The following is a 27,886-nucleotide window of genomic DNA, read 5'->3' as shown; positions in this document are numbered from 1 at the left end:
ATTTCTGGAACCTCAGTGTAAATGCTGTACACATACAAAACAGGCAACAACAATAAATATGAGCAAAAAAGCAAAACAGAATGAAAACTTTTCAAAACAATTTGTTAAACTAAATAAAAAATATTAAATACAGGGTGTCCCCAAAAAAATGACATCACTTGAGATAGCCATATCAGAGTGACTACATCGTCAGGAGAAATTATACTTTACACGACTTTTGGACATAATATGTTTTATTCTACAAATTTCAAATGAAAAGTTCTGGGGGACGGTAATTTTATAATGTTCCAAAGTTATTACAAATGTTCGATGTGGTCGTCCAGATCCTTTTTTCCAACACAAACAGCCTTCCTCCTGAAACTTCTTATTATCCCACGTCCAAATCTGCTTTCCTGTTGGCGCTTGTTTATGAAATTTTCGAACAAATTCACTTTGCGCATTCACATTTGAATGAGTCTGGGCGTATTTTAATACACAGAACGCCTTCTCTGTTGCAGTAAACGGCATGTCTATTCCTAAAAGCAGAAAAATAAAAATGATTACACTTTTTTGAGGAAAAAGAGCAAACAGATTTTTAAAAAATTATTCGGTGATGTAATGATGTCAAATTTTTTTTTGGACACTATGTACAGAAACATTAAGAACAGTATGAGCAAGCAAAACCCATTGAAAACACCTTGAGATTTTTCTTCAGTGTCAGTGATGGAGGAACATTTGACTGAAAGAACTGAGAAGCTGCTGCCACAGGTGCTGAAATCAGCCTCTGTGGGGGCCATAATCTGGACTCCTTTACTGAGTTTTTTTAAATCATTGTTGCTTTAATTTGATCAGTCTTACACTCACCTGAAGTATCAAAAACATTATCACACTTCTGTACATTTGACGCAATGCTAAAGTGTATAGCTAGAAAATCTTGAATGTTCTGTTGTGCACACCTGTTTTGCTTTTAATTGTAGAAATGCTTACGTCCGTTTTCATCAGCACTTGTTTATAATCATAATCCAAATGGACATGATCTGAGTATTCTTCCCCAATATGTGCAACAGTACAGAGAGATACAGTGAGATACAGTGAGACAACAAGCCAGTGTTTGGACAGACATGTTTATGCATACAAGATCCACAATTCTCTCTGTGGCAGACCAGAGTTTAACTCGCGTTTTCCTGCCTGTAAACAAAAACAATACAACTTACATTCACAGAAGTATTTTTTTTAGTTCTTAGCAAATTCTTCTTCCTAAAGAGCTCATTTTCTTTGACACATTCCAATTAAAAATGTAGGGAAAATGGATAACTGTGTTCAAGGAAGCTTAGTTATGTTAGGGGAAAGTCAGGATCAAAACATCTAATAACAAACCATTTTCAGTGCAAATTTAAATGGCAACTGTTTTCTTAGCAGTTAGCCTGATGAAAGCTCCTAAAACTGCACCCTGGCTGGAACCGCAATTTGTATTTTAGTCAGATACTGACATCTTCAGACGGCTGAAAGGACTGCAGCACTGATTGTGATAAGCAATAATCTGCCAAGCAAAGAATTTTTACTACTAAATCTGTTGCATCTCTTTAAAAATGTTTCAACATATTGCTGAAGCATGCAATTAAAGCATTAGGATACTGAACAGACTAGATCCTGTAGCTTGTAGATAATAGATTGCAGTAAGAGAAATCTTTTTTTTTTTTTTTGTACCAGTTGGCATCAGAGTATCTTCAGCTTCACAAATCACAAAAGCACAAACACAGAGTTACGGACCATTTAATGATCTTCAGAAGTAAGTTAAACAACCATTTATTTTACAGTTTAAAATGTCCTCATGGAGGAACAGCAAAATACACTCAAAATGAAGATTGATCAAAAGACAGTTTTCATATTAATCACTGTTTAAGATTGGGCTTTTTTTTTGTATTTTCTTCTCATTTGTTTATCAAAAATTATAAGTGCCTTCAACATAACCATGAGACTATTCAGCTTGCAGTCATACAACTATTTACACCACAAAACTGACAAGCATGGTTTTACTTTCAGCATCGGTTTCACACACCTCATCTCCTGTCTCTTTCAGACTGCTTTGTTTTGTTGCACAAAACAAAAATAAAGACCCTGAAGAAAGACAATTATAAATGGGAAAAATACACAAGAGCACAGATAAAGGACATTATTATTTACAGCTTGGCTCAAGGAGACAGTTAAGGGGAGGGATGGAGACAGATGATAAACACATCCATTAGCGGCATGATGTCAAGTTTAGGTCACATTCTTTGCCTTTATGATCCTACTTCACCCCTTAAGATTGCAAAATAAAGCATGCGATGGCACATCTTGCACAAAGTGGCAGCGTCAACCTCAGGGTGCAGTCTTTAAAAAAAACTGAGTGATTTTCTGACAGCAGGGGGCAGTACAGGACCACATAGGGGAGAATGAAAACAGGAATACGTAAAAGAAATGCAACCCTACAGTACAATGGTTCCTACACTTTCATAATGTAAAAGCACTGTAGTAACAGAATTGGGTTGACAAACAATACTAAAAAAAGGAATCAAGTCTGTCCTCTGAATGACAAATACAAAGTCACATATGAAAATAGGTTCCCATCAAATGTAGTTTCAGATACATTGCGCGTGTTTAGCATATGCAAAAGACATTTTGGCACAATCAATTTAAAAAAATGTATAGAACATCACTCAGGGATCCCGTACAGATCCGTCCCACTGTTTCCCATTCTTGCCCCTTCAGAAAGAAAGAAAGAAGATTTGATGATCTGTCTTGTAAAATAATTCACTTGGTCTCTCCACATTGCTTCAGTCTTTAAATATTTATAATATTTACAGTTTCACAATTGTCCACAATACCCTTAGGCTTAAAGAAGATGCAAACAAAAATAAACAAATTAAATATTCTTTATATAGTCCCCTGTTGAGGCATTGAGTGTAAACTGTACAACTCTAAACGTCCCCTCACGAGTTCCTGGGGCAGGGAACACTTCGGGATGGAGAGTTGAGTCCGGGAATGAAGTAGAAATTTGCTGATGGTGACGGAGCAAAAGCAGGATGATTGATCAGGCTGAAATGATTCTTGATCATTTTCCAGGCAATGATTTTCTATTATCTTGCACAAGCATGACTGATCACGAGAATAATTCCATAACATGTATCATTGTATATTCAAATCTGTACAGAGTTCACAATTTTTGCTTAACATAGTGCAATGACTTCTCACATCATCTTAAAAAAGGAGAAAAAAAAAGAAATCACAATCACTTTTATGAAGGTAAAAAATATCCCATTGTCAGGTCTCCATCCATAGCTTTGTGAATGCTATGAATTAGAAAAGGCTATGCACAACACCTCCAAAAATGGCAAAAATGAAATGAGCAATCAGAAATGATCATCAAAAATCCCCATTCGACTCTTCATATCCTCCTCGTAAAGGTAGAGTTTTTGGAATTCATCATCACTGGGTGACTTAAGGACTTGGTGAAGTGAAGGAGAAAAGGTGAGTTCATGCTAAATTAGATTTTTCAAAAAGTCAAACTCATAAAAATATGAGGCAATTCCAGTTTACAAACTGGCTGAGTCCAAAAGGGCTGGTGTTGGCTTTGTTTCGGAAAAAGTGAAAAGTAATTAAACAGAGGCAATAACAATCATGAGGTGAGGGGAAATGCTGGAGATGCTGTTGAGAAGGTCTGGGGCCAGGCGTGAAAGGTGGCTCTCCGAGAATTCACAGGGTGGGAAAATCTGCACCACATAAGCTGGCTGAATATGCAAAGATGAAAAAAATATGATGAGATAAGGAACAACATCTTTATGACACAGTACTTCATTGTGACACATGGTTAAACACGAAGAAGGCAAAACAGAAGAAGCTGAAATGATCACAAACCTGATTAGAGCCAGGGTTGGGCACATTGATGATACCAGCTGCCTGTTTAGCTTGCAGGTAGGTGATGAAGCCACTTTTCAAAGCTTGGGTTTGACCAAGGACATCTTCTTGGTCTCGACCACAGGGTAGAGCCAGTAGCAAACAGTAGTCATTTTCCACCTGCCAGAGGAAAGCTTTTTTGATTATAGATGTAAATGTAGAACAAACCCCAAAACAAAGATAACTGCATTATTGTAATTTGGTGTAATCCATGTATTTTGATTAATTCTTCATACTGATGACTCATTAACTATGTTTAAAAAATAAAAATAAAACGTCCTATTATGTCTGCACTGCCTGTAGGCACCACGGTCTTATTATCACACCTGAACTTGTTTTATGGAACTTGATCAGGTTGTTTAATCTTGACTAGATCCTTGCTTATGTTGAATCTACTCTCAGTTGTATATCACTTTGGATAAAAGTGTCTGCTAAATGAAACCGTAGAATTGCAGAATTTACCGGAGTTTTAGACTGAGCTGTTCAGAAGTAATAAAAAGTAAGCACTCACAGTCATTCTGCGAGCCACACTGTCCAGTTGGGAAGCCTCAAGCCTCATCCTCTGGACAATGCGGAGAAGAGAACTTCCCTCTGGGGGTGGCAGGGAACGCTGGGCCAGCATGGTGTTGCCAGAAACAAAGTGCAACTGGACAGCAGCCTGATCGTTTTTCAGTGCCAACAGGCCCTGCCATACAATAGGATATTTCTGCACAAAAGAACACAACAAGCATTAATAAGCATATTATATTATTGGTATTGTCTTGAAAGTGCATTCCATGTACATGTGCACTTCTGGTCTATCAATCTTCCTACCGTCAAAAGCTGCACCATGTCAATGGAACGATGTCCTGAATGTTCTAGCTTAGCATCAGGCCGTGGCTGTAGTGAACTCGATGGGGGTACTGCTGGAGGAGGAGTAGGTAGGAATGCTGGAGGGCCTTTCTGTAAAGATAGATCTGGCTTGTGAGTAAGACCCATAGGGGACATCAAAGGAGACTGGTATGAGGGCGAGACCGTATCCCTTGCTATTCGGGAAATGTGTGAGAGGTCCGAAGAGGTAGCGTGGCGAAGATGGGAACTCTCAGGCTTGGAATCACCTCCTCCCCCGTGTGACTGAGACATTTTACCCCTGTTACCCAGCTCAGGCTCAGGAGGGACCTGATTAAGAAAACAAATACCACTTTTAAAGATCAATACATCTTTTGCATGAGTATATAAATATGATCCTTAACCTAAAAATGTAATTATACTTTGATGCTTCAGAAAAATTATCAAGTATTTGTTCATATAATAAAAATATATCTACTAACCTGTGAAGATGTAATGCCTTGGTTAGCCAGGTTGTGTCCTGGAAACTGGGATGGGAAGCCCCGCAAGTCCCGATAAACTGGAAAGGAGCCTGCACCTCCAGCATGCATCAGCTGAACCCCATGAGGGTGGGGAGACACCATGACAGGACTAGATGCATGGACTCCCCGGATTCTACTTTCATTGGATGCTGAATGTATCAGCTTTCCCTCTGGTGGTTTGAGAGGTTCTTTTGCTGAAAGTTCAATGTTCTTCCCCAATATAGGACTCTTTGAAGGCCCAGCAATGTTGCTTGAAGATGCTGCTCCCGTCTCTGAGTTGCGTGACTGTCTTGCTTCCACAGCAGCGTGTTCTCCCAATTGCTGGTGCATGAGGATGCGCTGGTGCATATCTCTGTACTGGTCCATGCGTATGTTTGGGTGGAGCCCTCTGTGATCACTGTGAATCATCATTACATCGGACTGGAGCTGGGGAACTGAAGATCTATTAAGGGCTTGGTTAAAATGTCTGGGGTCTTCTTCACTTACACTGTTGCTACCTCCACCTGACACTGGACCTTGGGGACTGGAATGAGACTGTAGTACCATATCACGAATGACATTAGGCTGCGGTGTGTTTGAGCGCTGCGGCCCAGGGTGGGGTGAAGAAAGGGAGTCACCTCGCCTTCCATAGTTTATCCCAGACATTGGTGGGGTGTTCATCCTGGCTTCATGACTCATTGACTGAGTGACACTGTGTGGTTGAATTATGACAGAGGACTGCTCTGAGTGTGAATGATGCATACTAGAATGATAAGTAGACATTGGTGGCATGCCATGACCCAGAACAACAGACGTTCCAATAGGCGAACTGCTAGAAGGACAGGCTTTGACAAAGGGTGAAGGAGAGTGAACAGCTGTTCGTGGAGACTGGGGTTCTTGCTTAAGGTGTAGAGTTGACCGATCATTTGCAATGCCAGGGCTAGGGCTCATGCGGGTTCCAGACAATGACGGGTGGTGAGGACTCATGACTGGGCTAAGGTTAGACTGCTGAACAGTTTTGCCAATGTCCATCTTTTTTGGCAGAGGTTCTGTCCCCAGCCCTCTCTTACCATGCTGCTGTTGTATCACAGCTTGGTTGTACATCAAGACTTGGGGGGAACTAACTGGCTGTTGAAACATCTTTACTACGCCACCCTGGGATGCTGTGTGATATGGAGCTTCAGATTTGTCACATCCAAGACTCTCCTGCTTGGTACTGGAAATAACTGGTTGAGAGTTATATGACTGGCCAGTCAAAAGAACCCCTGTGTGCCCATAAGCTGAGGGAGTTGAGGCTACTTTTGGTGTAGGTGACTGAGACGATGTGATAAGTGGGTCTTGCTTAATCTGAGATTTAGACACAGATTGCTGAAACTCTATATCACCGGCACTGGCTTGCGGAATTTGACTAATTTTGGCTCTCATCCTGTGAGGTCCTTCGGTTTTCTGACCCGAGTAACTCAGTACAACAACACCCTCTGATGTAATGACTCTTAGGCCAGGACTGGCACCTGCATTATAGGGAGCGGTTTCAACGACAGAGCGCCCTCTTGCACTACCCTCTATATCCATGCCATGGCAGCGATTATTCTCATTTGAGTTGGATCTAAATTTTTGCTTGGGAATAGATAGGCCAATGCTTCGGTTGCTAAGGGAAATTCGTGGAGCTTCTTCTGTATCATAAGGCATTGGAATTCGACTTATTACTGAGGTAGCAGGAGAAATAACTGTATGCTGGGTTTTGTCTCCACAGTTCTGTTGGGACTCTGTCAATGGAGATGGTTTATGGTGTGTGGGCTGAGGTGGTAATGGTGGTCTCTCTTCAGGATGTAACTGTCTTGAAACCACTGTATCAGAGGGATTTTCATTCTCTGACATCCGTGAAGGATCTGGCAAAGCAGATGTGACCATAGTGGTAGGAATAGAATTGCTGTTTGATGCAGATACATATTTAGGCTCCATTAGGATTTTTCTTAAGGTACTAGAACTAGGATCAATATCAGAGGCCTTGGTGTCAGGGGGCATTGGGGGATTTGTTGAAGTAGTGCCAAGTGAAGTTGATGCTGGTATAGAGGGAGTCACCACTGTGACATGACATGAAGGAGCGACATAGATTCTGCTTTCTTCAGATCTTTGAGGCCAGTCAGGTGAAAGTGGCATTTTGGCAGGCCGCACCAGGGGTACACTAAACTGGGATACAGGCTGTGGGTGAGCAGCTGGAGCAAATGTAGGAGTGCATGGTTCTGCTGCTTGGGAATGCTTTTTAGAACTGGAGCTGTTGCTAGTGCCTGAATGAAATGCAGATTCTTTAGGTACAGGCTGTTCAACCTCTGGCTGCTCTGCCTCTTTGGGCGTGTCCACGGTTATAGCACTTGTAACATCACGCCTACAAGTTGCAACAGCAGTGACCACAGAAGCTGCTGCAGTTGCCCCAGCTGTAACAGTAACTGCTTTTGAATTAATGGTTTCTGGGTCCTCTGGGATTGACTCAGGTAACTTTACCAGGGAAGGCTCTGATTGTGTAACCTCTTCAGCAGTATCCCCTTTCTTGTTAGCTGCACCTTTACGACTTCTCGACTTCTTCGGGGTTTTGGCTCTAACTTTGCCAGTTTTCTTAGGTGTTTCAAGTAGAATGGGTTCTTCAGCTGCCTTAGACTCTGTCATTGGCCCTTTTGGGCTTGGTGTTAGAGGACCATCATCTAAGTCCCCTGCAAGTATATTGTTGATCACCATGTGTGTTTCAGGTTCCATAATCTCATTGGAGGAGGAGGATATTAGGGATTCAGGGGTAGGAATGAGAGCAGTGTAAGTAGGAGGGGATGTGAACCCATCTGCATCTCCACATGTTTCTTCAGCTGTTATCGAGTCAATGGCAGCTGCAAGTTCAGTTTCACTTGCGGGATTTGCCCGCTTCTCCTCCTCAACCTCACCTTCTGGTTCGACCACGACAGGAGGCAGTGTAGTTGGTTGCCCTGACGGTGGTTCCTTATACGGTCGAGGAGGTTGTTCAACTGTTAGTTTGGCAATATTTTCTACTGCCTGCTCTAGTTCCATCTGTCGTGCTAATAGTGCAGCTGGGTCAGCAGGTAGTTCAGATTCAGCTAGCATATCTTCTTTCTCCTGTGCACTCAGCTCTTCGGATTCTTTTGGAAAGCCTATTATCTTTGTTCCTTCACTGACTTGTATTACTGTCTTGGTTTTTGTAATAGCAGCACCTTCAAAAGTCTCAGACTCATGCTCTGAACGAAGTAAACCTTTTACATCATCAACGCTTACACGGATCTCAAGATTTTTTAAACTGTGTGATTTTTCTTCAGTGAGCTGCTTGGGATTTCGTTTCAACCTTGGTGTTTTTATTTTAACAGTCTTTTCAGTCTGTTGTCTCCTCTCTGAGGAGCTGGTATCTAGCTTTTCAATATCTTCATCAGCAGATTTCTTTCCTCCAGACACTTTAAAATCTTTTTCTTTTCTATGCACTGGTGAGCTTGCATTTTCCACTCTTTCTGGTAGCTTGCCAAACAATTCAGAATCAGCTTTAGGCTTAAGATCAGACTCATCACTACTTGCCATATCAGCTTGTTCAGCTACCACTGTTGTGCTTCCAGATGGTTTGTCTATTCTACCTCCTTTCTTGCTAACTGGAGCAGATGAAGTTAATGGTGTTTGTTGAACTTTCTGAGTACGAGGGGAACGCCATCCTTCAGAGGCTTTCACAGCCTCTACAGTACTTGAGGCCTCTTTGACCTCTGAGTCTTCTTCCGTCATTTTCTTCTGATCCCCTTTTACTGGTGATGCATCTTCATTCCGTTTAACACCTCTCTTAGGGGGACGTCCTCGCCTGGCACTGGTAGAAGTTTGAACTTCTTGCTGTATTGGTTCTCTGTCAGCACCACGTTTGCGCATGCAGCGTGATGACTCAACCACATCTTTGCCACCTTGGTCATCTTCGTGTAACGTGGCATAGACTGACCTTACATTTCTCCGACGTGTTCTGCCATGGATCAAACTTGACTCAAGGTTTTGTTCAGAATCTGAAGCATGTATTGGTGACTTAGATGGGGTTTTAGACTCAAATGATATTTTTGGTGTTTCTGCTCGAGGGGATAAGGACCTTTTGAGTTTCTCTCTATCAATCCGTTCACTCTTTCGTGTCGCAGGTTTTTCAGCGGCAACAATTTGAGAAGGTTGTGAAGCACGTAATACTGACAGAGGTTTCGCCCTTTTACTCTTGGGCTGTCTGCGGTTTGGTAATGGTTTTCTCTCAGCCTCTAGCTGTGGCATACATGCCTCACTATCTGTTTCAGTTTTTTCAGATTCTTCAAAGTGTTTTGTTTCCTGATTTTCGATTTCAGGTTCTGTCTTATCAATTTCAAATTTTTCTTCAATCTTGGAACAGGCTGAGTAAGCAAATTCAGTGGTCTCTCTTTCAAAACCACTTAAGGAACCACCAGGAGTGGGAGGCTTATCTTCCACAACAGAGTTACGTCCCACTGTCAAACTATCACCACTTTTCAATTTGGTTTCACTTAGTTCTGTTTTAGTTTCAGTGTCATGTTCTGGTTCTGAAAGGACAATTGGAGGTGTTATGGTGAGTTTGGGAGCAACTGCTTTGAAGTCTTCCATAGGAAGAGTATGAGATGGGGACACTTCAAGAAGTGGCTCCACTTTCTCCTCTTTGACAAATGACACAGGTTGATCAGACAATGGAGGCACAACTTCTCTCTTTTCTGGTGAAGACAGTGATTTAGGGAAGGACACAAATGGTGCAACTGTCCAAGTTATAGGAGAGGTGGCTGATTTGTCATCAGCCTTTAGTACTGGCTCAGATTCCTTATCAGTCATCTGATTATCACAATTCTGAACTTCCTCTCTTTTAATCTCCACTACTGTTGAATCATTCTCAGCGTCAGGTGGGGAATGGTCCTTGTCTTTTTGTTGTTGAAGCTCCAAAAACCGACTATGGAAAAGGACTATGGGTTCTTGTGGGATGTCACCTCCTCCAGGTTCAGGCTGTGCCTCAGTAGCACCTGGCTTGGTAAAAGGTTTTCCACTTCCAGTTTCTAAATCTTGATCTTTGCGTTCAAGATGCTGCAAACGGCGAGAATCTTGTTCAAAGATTGAGCTGTGCAGGAAACGGGAGGCAAACAATTCCTGACGCTCTTGGTCCTGTGGCTTAAGTTCCTCCTTTTTATCATGCAGCTTTTCATCAGAGTCAGTACGAATCTTTTTCTTTATAATATACCAAGAAGGAATAGGTCGAGGTGCTAGCTCTACCTTGTCCTTATCAGAACAGCTGTGGGAGGCTGGAAAGCGCGATGGAAGAAAGGACCAGTTATCTTCCCTTGATGAATACAATGTCTTGGCTCGTTCAAGGAGGGCCTTTGTATCAGGAGTTATTGTTTTATCTGAAGCAAATGAGTAAAACCTGTTCTTTTCCAAGGAGCCTGAGAGCTTCAGATCTGTCATCCTCTCGTCACGATCCCTGAGGATGTAAGACAAAGAACTACTGGACTTGGGAGAGATATGTTTGTTTTCTCCATCATCATCTGAATCAGACTGCACTTCACCAGGTTCCAAATCCTGGCCAAGACGTTTGCGGATGCTTTCATGTTTTGAGATATCACTTGGGAATGTCATTTCCATTCTGAGTGAATCAGACTTTATCCTTCGTTCCCAATGTTGCATTAACTCTTCATCACATCCAAGCAAGGATGTCTTACGCTTCGGGAGTTCGTTGTCAGATGACTGAAAATGTCTGCCTGTCAGGTCCAAGCTGTTATTCAATGACTCTGTGTGTGAAAACTTATCATCTGTTTTTGGAGAGGATTTTCTGACTTTGTTTGTACCTGACACAGATATCTGGACAGTTTCATTGTCTTCATTTTCAGAAAACTGACCAGCTCCTATTGAAGATGGTATACTGTAAATGTCTTCGTTCACCTTTTGGGAAACTGCAAAGGTGCGCTCTCTCTTTACTCTGAGTATTTCAAAGTCAAAATTCTCTAACTTCTTTCGTTTACACCAAGTAAAGTCATCACTGGCCATATCCTGAATGGATTTTCCAACATCATGCAGGACATAATCCTTTTCAAAATCATGAGTCTCATTACTTGGTGGATGTTCAAACTTGAGTACCTTTTCAGGATCGCCAAGTTTGGATCGGAGCCATCGACTCTGTTCATTTTGTATTGTGCAAATATTAGCCTGGTCAATGTGCACAAAGTGTTCTTCTCCATCATCAGAGTCTCTACATTTCACCCTCCCTTGTTCAGTTTCAGACATACTCTGTTTCTGTTGTTCTTTTAATTCATCCATATCAAGGCTGCAATCATCTGACATCTTTATGTGACTGGAGCTGTTTTCACTTTTGGAGCCCTCTAAATCCATTCTGAGGTACAGAGAGTCTAGCTGATCTGTAGAATCTTCAGGCAGCTCGTCTAGCTGTGACTGCCGTTGCAGAGGAAGGCCTATAGAGTTGCTTTCACAGTCTCGTCCATCTTTAGGACTGTTAACTGTAACCATCCGGACACATTTATCCTTGTGGTGCTCTTTTTTATGCAAACCTCTTAGCAAAAGATTCTTATCCATATCTGTCTCCTTTGTACTGTTCCATAGTTTATAAAGTCCAGGTCTACCGAGGTCCTCTTCACTATTTCTCTTCTGTCGGTCCGTTTTCCCGGAATCTTCAAAACGCCTTTTCCTTGCAGCTAAACGGTCAATATCCACACATACACCACTGTCAAATTCCATTTCGGATTTCCCATGTTTTTTAGATTTGATTTTACCATCCTTGTCAGTGATCTCGACTAAACTGTGCACATTTTTGTCTCTGGGCACTTTTCCGTGCTTAGAGATGTCACCTTTTGATGATTCTGTGCGGAATGGAGGACTCCTCTGGTCAGCTGTAGGTGATGCCAACCTAGGACTGTCACTCCCACCTCTTGGTATTTGTTTTTCTTGGATAGCGTGGCCAATCAGTTTTCCTTCCTTTTCTTTAACACGTGTTAACTGCACCACACATGGCAGAAGGTCTAACCTGCCTTTGCTTGAGCTTTCTTTTGGGATTTTACTGGTCTTAGTTCGAAGAACAGACTCTGGGCTAACATCTCTGTCAAGTTCAGGTTCCGTCTCACAGGCCTGGGTAATAGGTGATGCAACTTTAAGCTTCTTCAACCTCTGTTTCTCACTTTTGTCCTTGTCCCCTCGATCTTTTCGTCCAGTCCTCTTGTCCTTTTCAACCAAATTTGCTCTTTCAATTTCAAAAACTCGTTCTTTTTCAAGTTTTTCAATTTTATTATACCTTTCAGAACGTGTCTTTTCAAGTTTTTCAAATCTGGGTGGAGAGATTGAACTGCAGCTGCCGCTTCTTTCAGAGGATCGACAACAAATACGTCGGTCTGAATCACTTGGTATCCTCTCAGAGAGAGAAGGAGATGCAGTGGGGCTAGCAGGACGACGAGTGGTAATGTGAGATGGGCTTTGGCTACGCTCAATGGTCCTCCTCCCATGATCACGTCCACGATCTGTTTCAAAGCGCTCCCTCTCTCTTTCACGTTCCCGCTGCAAATAGCTGTATTTGCGAATGTCCTGCTCATAAGGGTCTGCTCTGTATTCCCGATATTCCCGAGGGTCTTCAAAGTACTGTGCATCATAGTAATCTCCCTGATATGGGTCCCATTCACTGTAGAACTCCCGGCTTCTAGCAGGGTATTTACGACGTGGATCCTCGGTATATGTTCCTGGTGTTCGTACGTTCTCATAATATTGTCTTTCTGCTTGAAACTCATATTGAGTTCGTCGATCATCCCTGTCAAGAAATAATGAAAATATTATTTTAGCTTTAGTACTAGATAGTACAGAGGTAAAATTACTGTTCTTTAAGTAAACTACACAAACCTTCTTTCAGAAAGAATGTCATAAAAGTCTCGAATATCCTGCCCAGATGCTTGCATTGAACGATAGAAAGCCATCTGACTTTCCTGATTTGCAAAGTCCACCTGAAGAAAATAAATGTACATGAGTTGCAATGTTACAGCTTATCAAGCTCCGAGAACATAGACATTAGAGGACATAATTTCAGAGCAAAGCTATAGTTTAACTAGCCTTAATTTTACTGCCTCCTATCTTCCATCCTTTTGTGTCTTTGACAGCAGCTTGAGCATATTCAATGTTGTTGTAAAGAATAAGGGCCATTCCTTTCATCCTGTCGAATACAACCTGCAAACCACACAGGAAAGAAAAGTAGAGTCCAAGGTTCCACAAAGTAAACAACAGACAACCATAATAAAATAAAACAGGAATACCTTGACAACATGTCCATAGCGGCAGAAATGACGAGTAAGAAACTGCTCAGTTGTGTTTGATGCTAATCCATCTAACCAAACACAGGTCGTAGGCATACTCTTTCCAAAGCCCAGCTGAAAAAAAAGAATAAAATGTCAGAAAGCAATTATTTTATCTTTAAAACAGTTTCTAGAAATACTTCTCATTCATAATACTAAGTATGGTTGAGAAAGACAAGAATGTGTTGGTGGTGTAAAGTAATAATTGCAATTAAATCAACGTAAGTCTCACCTTTAGTCTGTTGTTACCAAGATACTCGCCATCCATCTTCTTAATGGCCTTGCAGACACTCGCAATGTCGCAGTATTGTAGAAAGGCATACTGCGGCGCTCCATTCACCTTCTTAATGTCAATATCCTTTGGGAACAATGAAAACAAAAAGTATGTTGTCAGTATGCATGACCATCTCAAAGTTTGCAGCATTGAAACCACTGAACACAGCCTGATTTACAACTACTTCACATCAATAACCTACCACTATTTCTCCAAACCGCTGAAAGATGTTAAGCAGGTCATGGTAAGTAGTGGTCTTCTCCAGGTTTCCAATGAATAATGTCCGTGTGGCCTTTGGATGAAACTCATCAATCCTCTCATCCAAGGGCCGAAACTCGTTCTCACTTTCTGTCTCTGAAAAGTGCTGAGCATGAGCTTTTGGATTTGACAATGTACATGTTTTCTTCAAAAACAGTTCAAGATTAAAACTTACCGGGGCCATTCCAGGCTGTGACTTCAATTTGCATGCCAAAAAAAAGCTTCCCCTTTGATGCTCCAAGTGCTTTCTCTTGGTCCTCTTGCTGGCGAAAAAAGACAAGCCCATAGCGCTCTTCTGAAGCTCCGTGGATTTGTACAGATGTAACTTTTCCATGTTTTTTAAATTCATGGAACAAACCATCCTTCAGGCTTGTATCTGAAGTAAACAAATTACACGTACCATTAATTTAAAAAATTAAAAAGTAACATGTTATTAAAAAACAAGTGATCACACACTGCTGGAGTACCACACAACTAACCTGTAGAGCGCACAGGAAGATTTTGGACCTTGATGCCAAAGCTTTTACGTGGTTCATCCTTGTCAAGGGAGGATAAAGGAAGTGCTGAGGGTGCAGGAACAGCAGCAGACTGCACTGAACGTGCTGGAGAGTCGTCACTGGAGCTGCTGCTGGAATCACTATAGTAAAAGAAGAACGCATCTTACCTTTAACATCAAAGATGTACAGTAAAAAGGTGGTTATTTGTGTCCTGTTGTTGCATTAATGTAACCAAGAAATAGTTAAAATATATTAAAATTATCATTTCATATGATCTAATATTTTATCCAGACAAATTTCAACAAACCTAAAGGAGATCTTGTATTTTGGAGTGCTACTCCCTCAAGCTACATGATCTGCCCCTGAAAAATCATGTAATGCATGTTATATGCTATATTTCAGTTTGTCAGGAGCTACTAATATGACTAGATTTTTCATAAACATTGACTTGAAGGTGGAAAAATGTGTGTTTTTCTTCATCTAAACTTCAAACAAGGAAGGACTGTTAAATAACATGTGATTTGAAAGGTTCTTTTTACCGTTTAAAAATGCAGTGTCTCTCTATTGCGAAGGGGAAACACACCCCTTTATTCCCCATTTCATATTCATGTGGTGCATCTGGTTATCAGTGCAAAAAGATGGATTTTCATGCAAGTGGCAAATGCATGGCTGCCTCATCCACCTTTTTTCTCAAACGATTCCCATGTCTGTCTTAGCTTTCGAGGCCCTCTGCTGTTTGTTTCCTTCTCACTTTCTCCGCCTGTGCTCAGACACTCCCGGAAGTGCTGCTGACGGAGCCTGGCCTGTGGGAGTGGGCAGGCAGCCAGCACTGGCCAGAAATTTCCAGTTCCAACTGGATCTCACGGAGGGGGGGAGTCATTACCCATACACCAGAGGTAGGCAGTGAGAAAAATATAGCAGCCGTCTCCTGAAATTCCCCCCATAGCACTTCCTCATCAAACCACATGTGTCGCTACATGTCGTTCAGAGCTGTGGACTCTACTGTGTCCAAAGGTGATGCAGTGAGACACAAAATAAATAACTGGAGAGAGGTAAAGGAAATTTACATAGTAAATCCCCATGGAAAGACATGCTTAAAACTGAGCATTTCCGCTAAAATTGATTATTCCAATCTTGTTATTTTTTAGGTCTAGGATCTTAGATGAACATTTAATTATGATGGATGATGGTGACACAGCTCTGCACAAAATAACCATGACAAATTCTAAAGAAACCAGATTCACTGGCACGACAAAACAAACAGCCACAGTTTGCGATGACAGACAACTGCTTCTAATGCCGGAGTTAAAACCACTCTCACAGTATGCCTGGAAAACATCTGAATTACATATATCCAGTGCAATTACAGTATTAATTTTGGCTGTTGTATGAACCTGACTGGTTAGTGCTTGGGTGTCTAAGACCTTACTAGCAACTAAACCCTTATATTATATTATATTATATTTTCAAACTACCTCATAGAATGTGTTTTTTGGATGACAGACAGTATTTTTTCAATGGATGCATATTAAAAACAAAAACAACTCTAACAAAGGCAAGATAGCTGAAAACTAAAACTAAGCACATTAAAAGGAGTTGTGCTACGGGTTCTAATTTACAGACTACGTCAAGTGCACCTTAGCCCAGTCCAAAGTATGTAGAGTGGTAATAAATCAATTAAAATTTTAACACAAAAGTGTGTCATCACAGCAGTTACATGTATCAAAGGTCATTTTCTAGGCTTTTACTCCTACTAGCAACTGACTACTCAGTCAACAACATCGTCATTTGACAACTTTGCTAATGATTATATAAAAGGGCAAAGTAGAATTTCCTTGAAAGAAGAAAGAGGCACATACATACTCTGTCGCAGTGTGTCTTCTAAAATGATTTTTATAATGTGCAAATACTTGTTGGGTGGAGCCTTAAGAAGTACAACAGTATTGAAAACAGAAAAAAATCAGCCCGGTGTTCCAAATTAGGTCATGTCATTGGACATGTAAGTTCTTTTATAATCCTGTTCAATGATCAGATTCTACAAATATTGATAGTAATTTGTTCTGGGCAACTGTCTGCAAAGATCTAAATGTCTATTCTTTGAATATTTTGCTTCTTTTCCCATAAAATATGATACAGGACTGCAGAATGAGCAGATATAATGACAAAGTAATAGGAGATATATTGTCCTGGAACTGCTTCCACACAGAGTTATGCTGAGCAACAAACCATTGTTGATAGAAGTCCCTGCTTACCAATGACAGAAATGAAACGCACATATCTTGCACAAATCTGGAATGGTTGGAAAAACTAATGTTGACTTAAAAACAGTTTTATAGCTTAATGTGGAACAATACAGCTGATATAAATGTATGCTAGGGAAAGGGTGTTATTTTAAGACCATATTAAACATATATTAAAGCAGTAATATTCTGTGAAATCTCAGTTCACTTGCCTGTATAGCAGTTATTTTAGATCCAGACCGCCACACACTGGGATGCCAAATGTAAACAACAGCCATGCACAAGAGCAGAAATCCTGTCAGTGAGATTAGGCTTCACTCACCTGCCACTTGTACTGCTGCTGGTACTGCTGACTGAGTCTGAACTGGAGGAGCGGCTGTGGGAACCCGACCCACTGTGGGAGCGTGGAGGACGAGCAGCCTGACTCACCAGTCTTTGAGGTGAGGGGTTTCGCGAATGCGTTGAGTGTGGAGACCGGCTACGACTGTGGCGGTACGACCGTTCCCCACGTCGACCCCTGTCCTCCCGGTAAAGGTCCCTGTGAACCACACTGGCCAAAGTAAAGGGTTCTCTAGCACGAGACTCATAGCGAGGCTCTGGCGTCTCAAAGCGGCAGGGGCTCCTGCTGTGGGAGCGGTAGAAGCCAACCCCACTGGATGCAGATCCTCCGCTTCCTCCCGTTGTTGCTCCTGTGGATCCACTTGTTCCTGTGTTTCCAGCAATGGCGCTAACTATAGTTCCACCGACTCCCGATGACACCGTTGTACTGCTTCCACTGGAGGTGCCAGACCCACTGCCAGCTGTGCTAAGAGTCCTCTCTCTTGCATCGCGATAATAGTCTGTTTCATAGTGCCGCTGACGGTCAAAACTGCTACCAGCACGCTCATGATGTCCATAGGCACCGTGATCATACGCCCGATCTCGACTTTCAGCAGTCCTAACAAACACGAAGAGAGAGCAAGTTATAGCACTGGTACATTTAAGACATTAAAGATAGCTGCTGACATTAAACAGTGGATAAACAAAACTATTAGGTGTCTCTGGTGGGTTTGTCATAATTAGACAAAGGGAAAGATGGGGCAGTGTTTTGAGAGGTTTAAGACAGATTTTTGAATCTAAAGAGAAGAGAATGTTGTACTGGCGTACACATATTACTACAAGGGGATTTAAATACTGACTGGTCAAGACAAATATGCACCATAAATTGAATATTTTATCTGTTCCTTTTACCACCATGCGGGCAACATATTACTACTACAAAAATTCAGTTTTTCATGCATTGATAAGAATGCTGAGGTGGTAACACAAGCTTTAAGCTTATTATGTTTAGAACTGTCTTTTTTTAGGGGGGATGCAGATGTGTTTTTATTAACAGTTTCTCAGTTGAAGCATCAAAGAAGTACTTACTTCCACAGTAGGAAGTATTTAAAACACAGTCAGCGTATGACACTAAGATTTTGACCAAAAGGCAAGCATTTGGTACATAGGAGAACAGAAATCTGCAGCTTCTTTTAAAGCTTATTTGGAGAATGCAACAGCCTTGTGCAAAGATTATATTTATTGAAAGGACTGACAGATTATGCTTTCATAGATTGCAACATGTAGCAACTATGACAAAAGGCATTTATTGAAGCGTTTAATCATTCATCTCAGTGGCTTTGTTGAAGGTTTTTGGAGGTGACTTATGACAAGCCAATTGTCTATAATGTTACACAATCTGACACCACTCGTTCTTCCGAAAAAAGCACTTCAAAGCATCTTTTGTGAAGATGCACATTAGAAATTGTGCTAATAAGGACATTGTGTTCAGACCTGAACATCCTCTTTCTGAATAAAGCAATCAGAATTTAATTTGGTAATTCAGCTGCTATGTCATTACAGTTTTATTACCAAACTCACCATAATGAGCAGGACAGGACAGCAATTACCACTTTTTGAATTCAGATCAAATTATAATCAGCAAATTAGCCATGATGTTACAACACAGGGCAGAACACGGTTCAATACAACAAGAAATACAAATGCTCATTATACTGCTACTTTAAAGAAGGGACTGTGTTTTATTCTTTATCCAGTTCAAACACAAGCATGGAAAAATACTGAGTTTCTAGAAAGAGTGGGACTTTAGTGGAAAACAAGCCACAACCTTCAGATATTTTTATCATTAAGTGAAAAAACATAGTAGATCTTTCAACCCGTGCAACACGACTATACAGTCAAGATTGTGTGCGTATGTATTTACAGTGGACTGTATAAGCTTTCTTTCAATTGAGGGTTATCTTGCGTGAGAATGAGCAGTGAAGCTACTACATGCTCTCTCTGTATATCTGTATATATCTGTGTGTGTATATATATATATATATATATATATATATATATATATATATATATATATATATATAGTTATAGTTATAGTTATAGTTGGCAGCAGACGTTGATTAGTTGATTAGTTTTTTAATACAATACAAAAGAGAACACAATGTTTTTGGCCTTGAATCTCAAGCAAATGTTTGTGATTTGTCCCTTCATTGAGATATTTTAGACTTGCAATTGCACATGATTTCCCAGTTTTCTTTTAGTCTACAGCCATGAGGTGTAGTGTTTTCCCACAATTTGTTCTATTAGTTGATTTGGACAAAAGAATTTGTCAAGCACTTCATATGAAAATGGATTTGTGTATGAAATATTTCAGTGTATAGTTAGTCTAGCCAGTCTAGTCTAGCTGACTCAAACCAAACATCTAAGAGATTATAATCTTTTGTGCATGCACCTCAGTAAGCTTTAGAAACCAACCAGAATACACATGGTGCTGCAGAAGACTGCTCCTGACATTTCTCTGAAGATATATGACACAAGCATCTTCCTCTGCATCACTGGTGTCCTGTGATGTCCTGAAAAGCTATTTGGTAAATGATCCATAAGATCAGTTTCTTAAAATGCCCAACTGGCCTTTACATCTGACAAAAATGTGTTATGTATATTTACAATAAATATAAATAAATAATTATTCTCCATAAATTTCAATGAACATTCACACTCACATTTTATTGCCATCTTACAGGGAATTTTAATAGGCTGAAGACATCCCCTAAGCCTTACCATGTGAACTAATAAACCCTTCTTAAAAATCCCTCTCTCTGCTCTATGTTACTGAGATATGGTCAAACTGTAAATATTCATCATAAAACATTTTACATCAATATGACCTTAAGACACACACAATATTGTCTGTCATAAATGAAAGTCTTGCATTAAGTTTTTCTAACATGGTGCACAAGAACAAAGACTGTATGGAATGTACATATTGCTCTGGATGTTGAGACTAAATTGGCTCAGGAGACAGGGATGTCTTAATTTTACTGCACTATACATAAAAGTACATCAGGTCAGGGGCAAATTCTGTTTCAGCTTATTTGATTTAATCATTATGTGTGCTGGATTCATGAATAACATCTATGGCATAAAGACATCTGCTGTGAAACTGATGGATTACCTTCACCCCTAGATGCTCTCGAAAATGCTAATTTGGTGGTACAGGCTCACTGCTCAACAGATACCCTCCAATTTCACTTCAATTTCACTTTACACAAATCAGGTTCTGCATTATTCATAGAGCTTAAAAATAATTTGGTTAGACTTTTTGGAGGAATTTCTATCAGTGTTTGATTATTAGTCTACTCTGGTGTAGGCCAAGCACATCAACTGTTTCGGGAACTGATTCCAGCCGCATGATAAATAGGTGCCTTATGTAGTGGTTCAGTCATATTGGAGCAACACGTGCAAATCCATTTAAATGCATTTCAAGTAGTTATCTGGGAAATATCCCTTTGCCATGCAAACAAACAAATTAACGAAAGTTGCTGAGCCCCTAGCTGTCCGTACAAAGTAAAACAAACCATGGAGCAAGGGTTTAGCAATACTGCTAAAATTTTCCATAGATGTGTGCCATTCTACATAACCATGCTGACATGTGCTATGATAAAATAATCTACCCTAACCTAATTGAAAGAGAAATTGGAAACAAAGCAACCAAATGTTAAAAAAAATACATTTTTGGTTATCCAGTAAATGAATTCCATATGAAGGTAATTCATCACACTAATGCAACAATAGTGCACACCCAGTATTGCCACGAACCAATCCTGCTCACTGACTTGCAACATTACTTGCAACCATATAAGAAAGTTTTGAATTAAGGGACCAGTCACCACAGTTAAAACAATGGTAGAGAAATTCTAGAATCTAATATTGCAAATGTATCTAATCTAAAATGCCATATAAATGCTATTACGTTTATTATATTTCTCAGGCGTTTATGCATAAAAATCGAATTTTGAGTCTGTACTCCTTGACAAGATTTACAGTTTTCAGATTCTATTCCTGTCACATAAAAAGAAAGCAGAGAACATTTTTCAAAGTGCAAGGTGAGAACACAACACAGTAGTAGCAGATTTTTCACTTTTTATACTACCTTTTGTCTGAAATTTTTTCAAAAACATTTAAAATTACATACAGCAGGGAAAAGTAGAAGATCCAGCACATGTTGCAAAATATTTAAATCATTAATTGATTTTGAGAATCATAAATAATTATCTAATGTTGAAAGAACTAACCTTTTTAGGTCATAAAAGATGTTGAACTATGTATTTTATGAAATTTGAATTAGAAAACGTAAGACATTAATTTGATAATTATTTATATAATTTATATTTTTTTCCTAATCCTTATTTTTACTCTTCTTCTGGTATTGCACATTAGCCTTTTAGCACATCCGCCAGACAATCCCACATCTGCATTTCACTACAGATATTGCGAATATGACAAATATTTGAACTTTAGAAGAGTTTTTAAGATTCTAGAGCTCAATCTTTTTCTTATATTGGGAATGTTTTGCCTATTAAAGGGGGACATTTTACAATATGATCATTTATCATGAATAACATCTGCAATATGGATCTATTAAAAAACAAGAGCAGGGGACACGAGCTGAAAGTGGGGTTAGGTGAGAGGAAGAGAAAGGAAAACAATACAAGGTAAGGTACAACTTTCTGCATATAGACATATAGGCAGTCATAATAACAGTCGATGCACCAGCTACTTCAGTTAGTGGGGAAAATGGAGAGAGACAGGGGTTCAAACTAGGGGGTTAGAGAGGACAGCTAAAATACACAGGGCAGGACATACCAACCTTTTGAGAGAGTGGTAACTTGACCTATAATTCCAAATACAATTTAGGGAGATAGAACTTTGTGAGCAAAAAAATGGACAAAAACGTTGAGTAGCAGAGGGAAAAAACGGTTAGCAAAAATGTTAGAAAACGTAATCCTCATCCACAGGGCAAGAGACCTCATGTGCATTGATGAGCTGGAGTGTCCAATTTAGTTAAAAACAGTGAAAACAAACTTGGCCTTGTACAGATCCAAGTTAGGGTGTCTTAATGCTGGAAAATGTCGTATATAGTTCATATATCCATTAAAATATGTGGGTGGAAAAAAATCATTGAGTCCAGTAGAGTAAATATATGATATCCAGGAGCCCATCTTCAGTCAGCTGACCGCCGATTCCCCGACAGCATTAACAGGTGTGAGAAACTGAGTTTTGATCTTTGTTTTTTTAAGTCTTGCACATTCCACTTTGGTCATACTGTGAACAGCAACAAATTCCTTCGGTAGAGGGAGGGAAATCTGAGCGTGACAGATAAGCAATAAAGAAGATGTCTCGCAAGAGTAATCCAGGTTCTTGGTTTGAGTAGAACTGTTCAGGCTGAGAGTGGAGAACATATGTACCAGTTCTGAACCTTACAAGTTTTCATGTCTGTTCTGTATCCATGATCTCCATGCTGTCCATGCCTTGGCTGAGTCAATGACAAATGCAGTTCACGGGTGCAACATAGTTCAACTTGATTCTGTGCGTAATTATATCCAAGGTTTAGTTATAGTTCCACATTCAGGAAAGGATGAGGTAATCCACAGACATGAGGTAGGTTATCTCCAGTTGTGAGGCTGGTACAATATTCCAGTCACAATTTCCAGCATTCTTCTTTGATTTGTACAATCCAATGAAGACCTGGCTGGTCCTCAGCAAATCTGCAAGTCTTGGTCGTTGAAAAGTAAAAAATAATCTCCACAAAAATAGGCAGAAAAAAAAAGTCTTTGCTCACTTGTTTTTGTTGACTCTACTGAGTTGGATCACCAGTAGAGGTCTCCCAGCTCTCAATTTGTAATGCCCTGATTTTAGATATAATCCCAAATAAAACAACAACAAAAAACAAAGAACCAAGAAAGCAACCCATACCTTTAGCATGATAGCATATCCTTTGGGTGTGTGGCCCGTGTTAATCCAACAGTGGGGAATAAATATCCTGTGTAGGTTATCCACATGAATCCAGCCCACGACAAAAGTGAACACCTCCACAAGGTGTGCACGATAACTGAAAACCAAATTAGACTAATCCAGACAATGGTGTCTTATACATATAATGTGTGCTCTTGGTAGTTTTGTTACATGAGGAAAACTGGGTGATATTAATCCAGCGAGCAAGGAACGTAACTCCAGATTAGGGGGAATCCCAGGATGGCCTCTTGACCACTCTCTCTTTTTTTTTCTCTCTCTCTCTCCCTTTCTCTCTCTCCCTCTCTCCAGCAATCTCCAATAATCCTGGGAATTTTTACGATATCCAATCTTTGCCCCGTATTTTCCGCAAATGATACATCCACCTCAAAGACAACCTTAAACTCACAAAGATAATCCCCAACCAGCACTGACTATTCATCAAAATAAGGAATACACCTGTGTACAAACATCTTTTAGAGCCTATCTCAGTTTACACCTGTAAGTATAAATTTGGAATTTACCTTACAAGGGATCTCGATTACATGTATTTTCTTGATCATGAACTCTTTTTCTCCTCTTTAAACCCCAAACCAGTAAATGAATAGGTGGTGGAAAGATGCTTGGAGGTAAGGTGTTTATCTGAAACCACGGTTCCCCCTGCCTTCAGAGAAACTTTGTCCACTTACCCGTCTAGTCTGCGTTCATAGCGTCCATCTCTGCTGTGAAGCGACGTGGGGGGCCCATACACGGCCCCCCCTGCCGCCCTTGTGAACCCTGATACATCCCGGCCACGAGAGCCTAAGGACAGACTATCGTCCAGCCCCCTCGCTGCACTAGGAATTGTGCCTGGTTCATTGTAATCAGTGCGCAGGTCTCTGTCCCCCATCTTGTTGATTGCATTGTGAGCCTTCTGAGCACTTTTAATGTCCACAAAATCCACAAAGGCTGCGACTCCACCTTCTGAACCCCGCTTGGGCAGGACCTTGACACTCTCCACTCGTCCATATCTGAGGACAAAAAAGAACAAAAGCATTGGGATCACTATAGGTTTGCAGGGGCAAAGATGCTGCATCAGGTTTTCTGAATTTTAAAACAAGGGCATTGCTTTGAATTCTTGATGAAAATGTTCATGATTAATATTTTAATTAATAATTTCCCAAATGCGGATGCTTTTATCAAATTACATAGCACTGAAATTGTGTGTGTGTGTGTGTGTGCGTGTGTGTGTGTGTGTGTGTGTGTGTGTGTGTGTGTGTGTGTGTGTGTGTGTGTGTGTGTGTGTGTGTGTGTGTGCGTGTGCGTGTGTCTGTGTGTGTGTGTGTGTGTGTGTGTGTGTGTGGATGGAGGGGTGGGAGGAAACATGGTTTTGCTGCTCTTACTTTCCGCTCTGTGGTACTTTCTTACAAGGCAACAGTAACCCAGCAACTGGACTTGAAACCTTGGCACGTTAATAAATGCATATAGCAGGTTTTCTAGGAGGAAGGTGCTCTATAAGCATATAGCTGCTGGAAAGTGTGCAGAGAAAATGTAGGCAGCATACAAAGAGATGTGACATTTCCTGATGGTGCAGTTCAAAAATGCCTTACACATTTATGTGGCCCCTTTGGTGTAGTTTTACATACAACATTATTATTCTTCTCTTTTCCCTATTTTTAAAAAAGACTGCTTAAGGTATAATGGAGTTTCAACCCTTAGATACATGAGTGATTGGACCCTACACTCTTTCACAAGTGGGCCAAAAACGACCCGTGTAAGAATCATTGTGTTTTTGTGCCATTTTTGCCATTTTGATAAAGAATAATCATTTGTATTATATTTTGTATTGTATTTTTGTCCACACAAGAATGATTTCATGTTTCAAATATGTTTATTTTTCCCTTTATAACAGATTTTGAACATTTTGCTAATTGAAAAAGAAGAATATTACACAGAACAGCAATAGAAGAATGTCAGCATTCATTTTGTTGACATTTTTCCCACTCTTTTCCTCTAGATACTGCTGCTCTCCGTCCCCCCACTGCATCCCCTCTTGTATGATATAACCAGTGGTAAAGAGCTTGGGGTAGTAATACAAATATTACAATTTCTTCAAAAGTATAAAGGGTAACTTACAAATTTTAATGGAATGATATTAAAAACATGTATTTCTTAGGAATGGCTGGAATATGAAATGATAAAAACTTTTCATTACAAAGACAGCAAGAACACAGGTCTTTTTTGTTTTACCCATTTGTGCATCTAAGAGTTAAAAAAATGCTGCTTTAGGTATAATGGAGTTTTAAATAGATGTATATAAGGGCAAGCACCCCATTGTTTCGTTAATAAGCCTGTAAATGACAAAATAGCTCGTTAAGTGATGCTTCAATTGACTGATGGGAAGCCTCTTACACAAAATTTACAAGCCCAGTGTAGGATTACAAAGCCTGCTATCATCGTCCTGCACAGAGCCCCACCGCCTCTCCCAATCCTGAGGAGTGTGATTTTGCTGTGAGAGACAGGAGGGTGCCTATAAATTTATTGGCACGCCAGTTCCCAACACTGAACAGCCCCCGACGCCATTTTAGAAAAGCTGTTCACACTGCTTACTCATTCTGCCGTCCCCCATCTTCAATGACTTCTATCACACATCGGGCTGTCATGCACCTGCACACTCTGACTACCTCTGGGTTAACGCCGGAGCTGAGGCAGCAGGAGACGCGGACCCTGGCAGCACAGCTTCCCCCTCTGCTAATGCAATGACAGGCTGCCAGTCACCATCCCCCAAACATAACGTTACGCACGGCTTTATGGAGAAAAAAAATAAAACACTATATAGGTAGCCCATTATTGCGCGTTGTGCAAGGCTGCATGAATCAGACATGTTTGTAGTTCTCTCGCTGCAACGGTCGACCGTAAATAAGAAGACAAAGGAGCGCCAAGCACCGCATTAATATCACATTCTGTATTTTATACACTCGCATGTTGGGGTATGCTGCGTGATTTTGTTGCTAATCTGGTAATTTTGGTAATTTGGCATCTTTTGTCCGATGTGGCGACGCCTACACAGTTAAAAAAAATGAAAAAAAAGAATGAAAAAAAAAAACGCAACGTTGCTCATATAGGTAGACTGATGTTTTCAGCAGTCTGGTCTCCAGCACACATGAACGGAGACCGAGCTGCTATTTCCTTGACAGCCCCGAAAAGAGAGGCGAGAGCGCGCAGACAACCGTGATAGCCACACACACACACGCACACACACATACACACACACACACACACACATCATATTTACATTTTTTTTCAGCCCAAGGAAGACAACAAAGAGCTAAAAGCCCATAAAAGGTGCAGGGGTTTGGTCTGCTCCAACCGCCCAAACGCAAAGTACGAATGAACGTGAGTGAGAAGAGACGCATTAAAATGTGGACATGTTGTCTGATTTGCCTCGATCACGCTGCAGGCTGTGCGGGAAGCACCGCGGGTTGAATGTGGCAAAGACAACCATTTTCTGTGTTCCACAAAGTAAACACAAGCAGCCTCCTACAATGTTGCACATTGGTGGACTACAGCAGCCCGTTGAATCTCAGCCAGCTCGCTACAGTGTTGCAGCCTGATGTCGCGTCACCTTCCAGGTTCCTCTGACTGCTGGTAGATGGAGGTAAAAAAATAATAAATCTGCTCTTGCACTCTGTTATACGGCTGCACGGCTGAACTGGCCACACTTTGTGCACATTGTCCGATTGGAGGCAGTTACCTGACGAACTGAGAGTCAGGTGAAACAGCAGAACCTCCCAGAGACACCAAACGCACGGCGATAGCTTGTGCCAAAGATGCAGCGTGTAAAATGCACAGCTCGTCCACGGCCAGCGGCTCGGCAGGTAGCTGAAGTTTGTTTACACTGATTGTAGCTGACAGCGGCTCGGCTACAGGAAAATGTGCTTTCTGACGGGCAGCTTTAGAGTCAACTGGTCTCCTGGTGGGAATGGACGAGCACATAGGAGGAAAGGACGGGTAAAGTTATCACCTAGCCGACAAGTTAGTGTCAAAATGGCAAAAGCATATGTCCGCTAGCTAGGTGCTTGAGGCGTGCTAGCCGTTTTCTTTCTCATCTCAGCTCAGATGCAGCACAACGTTGTTGCTTAGCTGACAGCACAGTTGCCAAATGGGACTTTGCTACAGGGGAACCTCCTGCTTCATCCCGACTTCACTAAAATGTGACACAACAGAGAGAGATGCTGGCCGTGCACCCGTCGTTACATTACAAAACGCACACACACACATACACGCACACACATTTGTACTCACCGCTTGAAGTGCTCAATAATTTTCTCCTCTCGTACATTTTCGGGTAAATTTCCCACCCATAAATGTCTGGTTTCCCGGACCATACTGTGTGCTCCTGCTCCCCGATCATACAGATGAGTTTGCTATGTCAGTTTGTCCCTGTGCAAAATACAAAAGGTCTGCAAAATAAACGCTGGACAGAAGAAAGACACTTGGCGCAAATCATTGACTGGTCGTTGTGACCCAATGTAAACCATTAGGTTGGATCCCCGCACGCTGTTTGATACTCTTCACTGTTAAAGCGCGATCTTGCACCTCACGAACGCGCTCCGGTCTGTTCCCGTGACTAGGCGCGTCCCTGACACCATGCGACCTTTGGGTGTCGAAAGAAAGCATGTAGCTTCCTAAAAAGATGCAGCAACTTCGTTTGTAATGAGAG

At 40.9% G+C, this 27,886-nt stretch overlaps 1 protein-coding gene across 1 annotated transcript; it reads right to left on the bottom strand.

The window, feature by feature from the left end:
- Positions 1–1,736: 1,736 nt before the first annotated feature.
- spen (spen family transcriptional repressor) lies at positions 1,737–27,886 on the bottom strand. The gene is made up of 15 exons (XM_023264497.3): positions 27,469–27,886; positions 23,874–24,194; positions 17,177–17,791; positions 14,597–14,754; positions 14,293–14,493; positions 14,062–14,213; positions 13,818–13,943; positions 13,547–13,660; positions 13,347–13,460; positions 13,140–13,240; positions 5,226–13,050; positions 4,729–5,073; positions 4,427–4,621; positions 3,877–4,035; positions 1,737–3,749 (listed from the first exon to the last, which is right to left on the bottom strand). The coding sequence occupies exons 1-15, from the start codon at positions 27,549–27,551 to the stop codon at positions 3,618–3,620; spliced, it is 10,641 nt and encodes a 3,546-aa protein (XP_023120265.2). The 5' UTR covers positions 27,552–27,886; the 3' UTR covers positions 1,737–3,617.

The sequence above is a fragment of the Amphiprion ocellaris genome, chromosome 8 (assembly GCF_022539595.1).
Source record: "Amphiprion ocellaris isolate individual 3 ecotype Okinawa chromosome 8, ASM2253959v1, whole genome shotgun sequence".
Lineage (NCBI taxonomy): Eukaryota > Metazoa > Chordata > Actinopteri > Pomacentridae > Amphiprion > Amphiprion ocellaris.
This window is presented reverse-complemented; position numbering and strand designations above follow the sequence as displayed.

What these genes read in the sequence shown, in the direction of transcription:
- spen (XM_023264497.3), bottom strand. Translation starts at nt 27,551, where the DNA reads ATGGTCCGGGAAACCAGACATTTATGGGTGGGAAATTTACCCGAAAAT. An exon ending in ATTATTGAGCACTTCAAGCG is followed by an intron (nt 24,195 to 27,468) that starts GTGAGTACAAAT and finishes TTTTGTCCTCAG; the next exon opens with ATATGGACGAGTGGAGAGTG. An exon ending in GACATTCTTTCTGAAAGAAG is followed by an intron (nt 13,051 to 13,139) that starts GTTTGTGTAGTT and finishes ATTTCTTGACAG; the next exon opens with GGATGATCGACGAACTCAAT.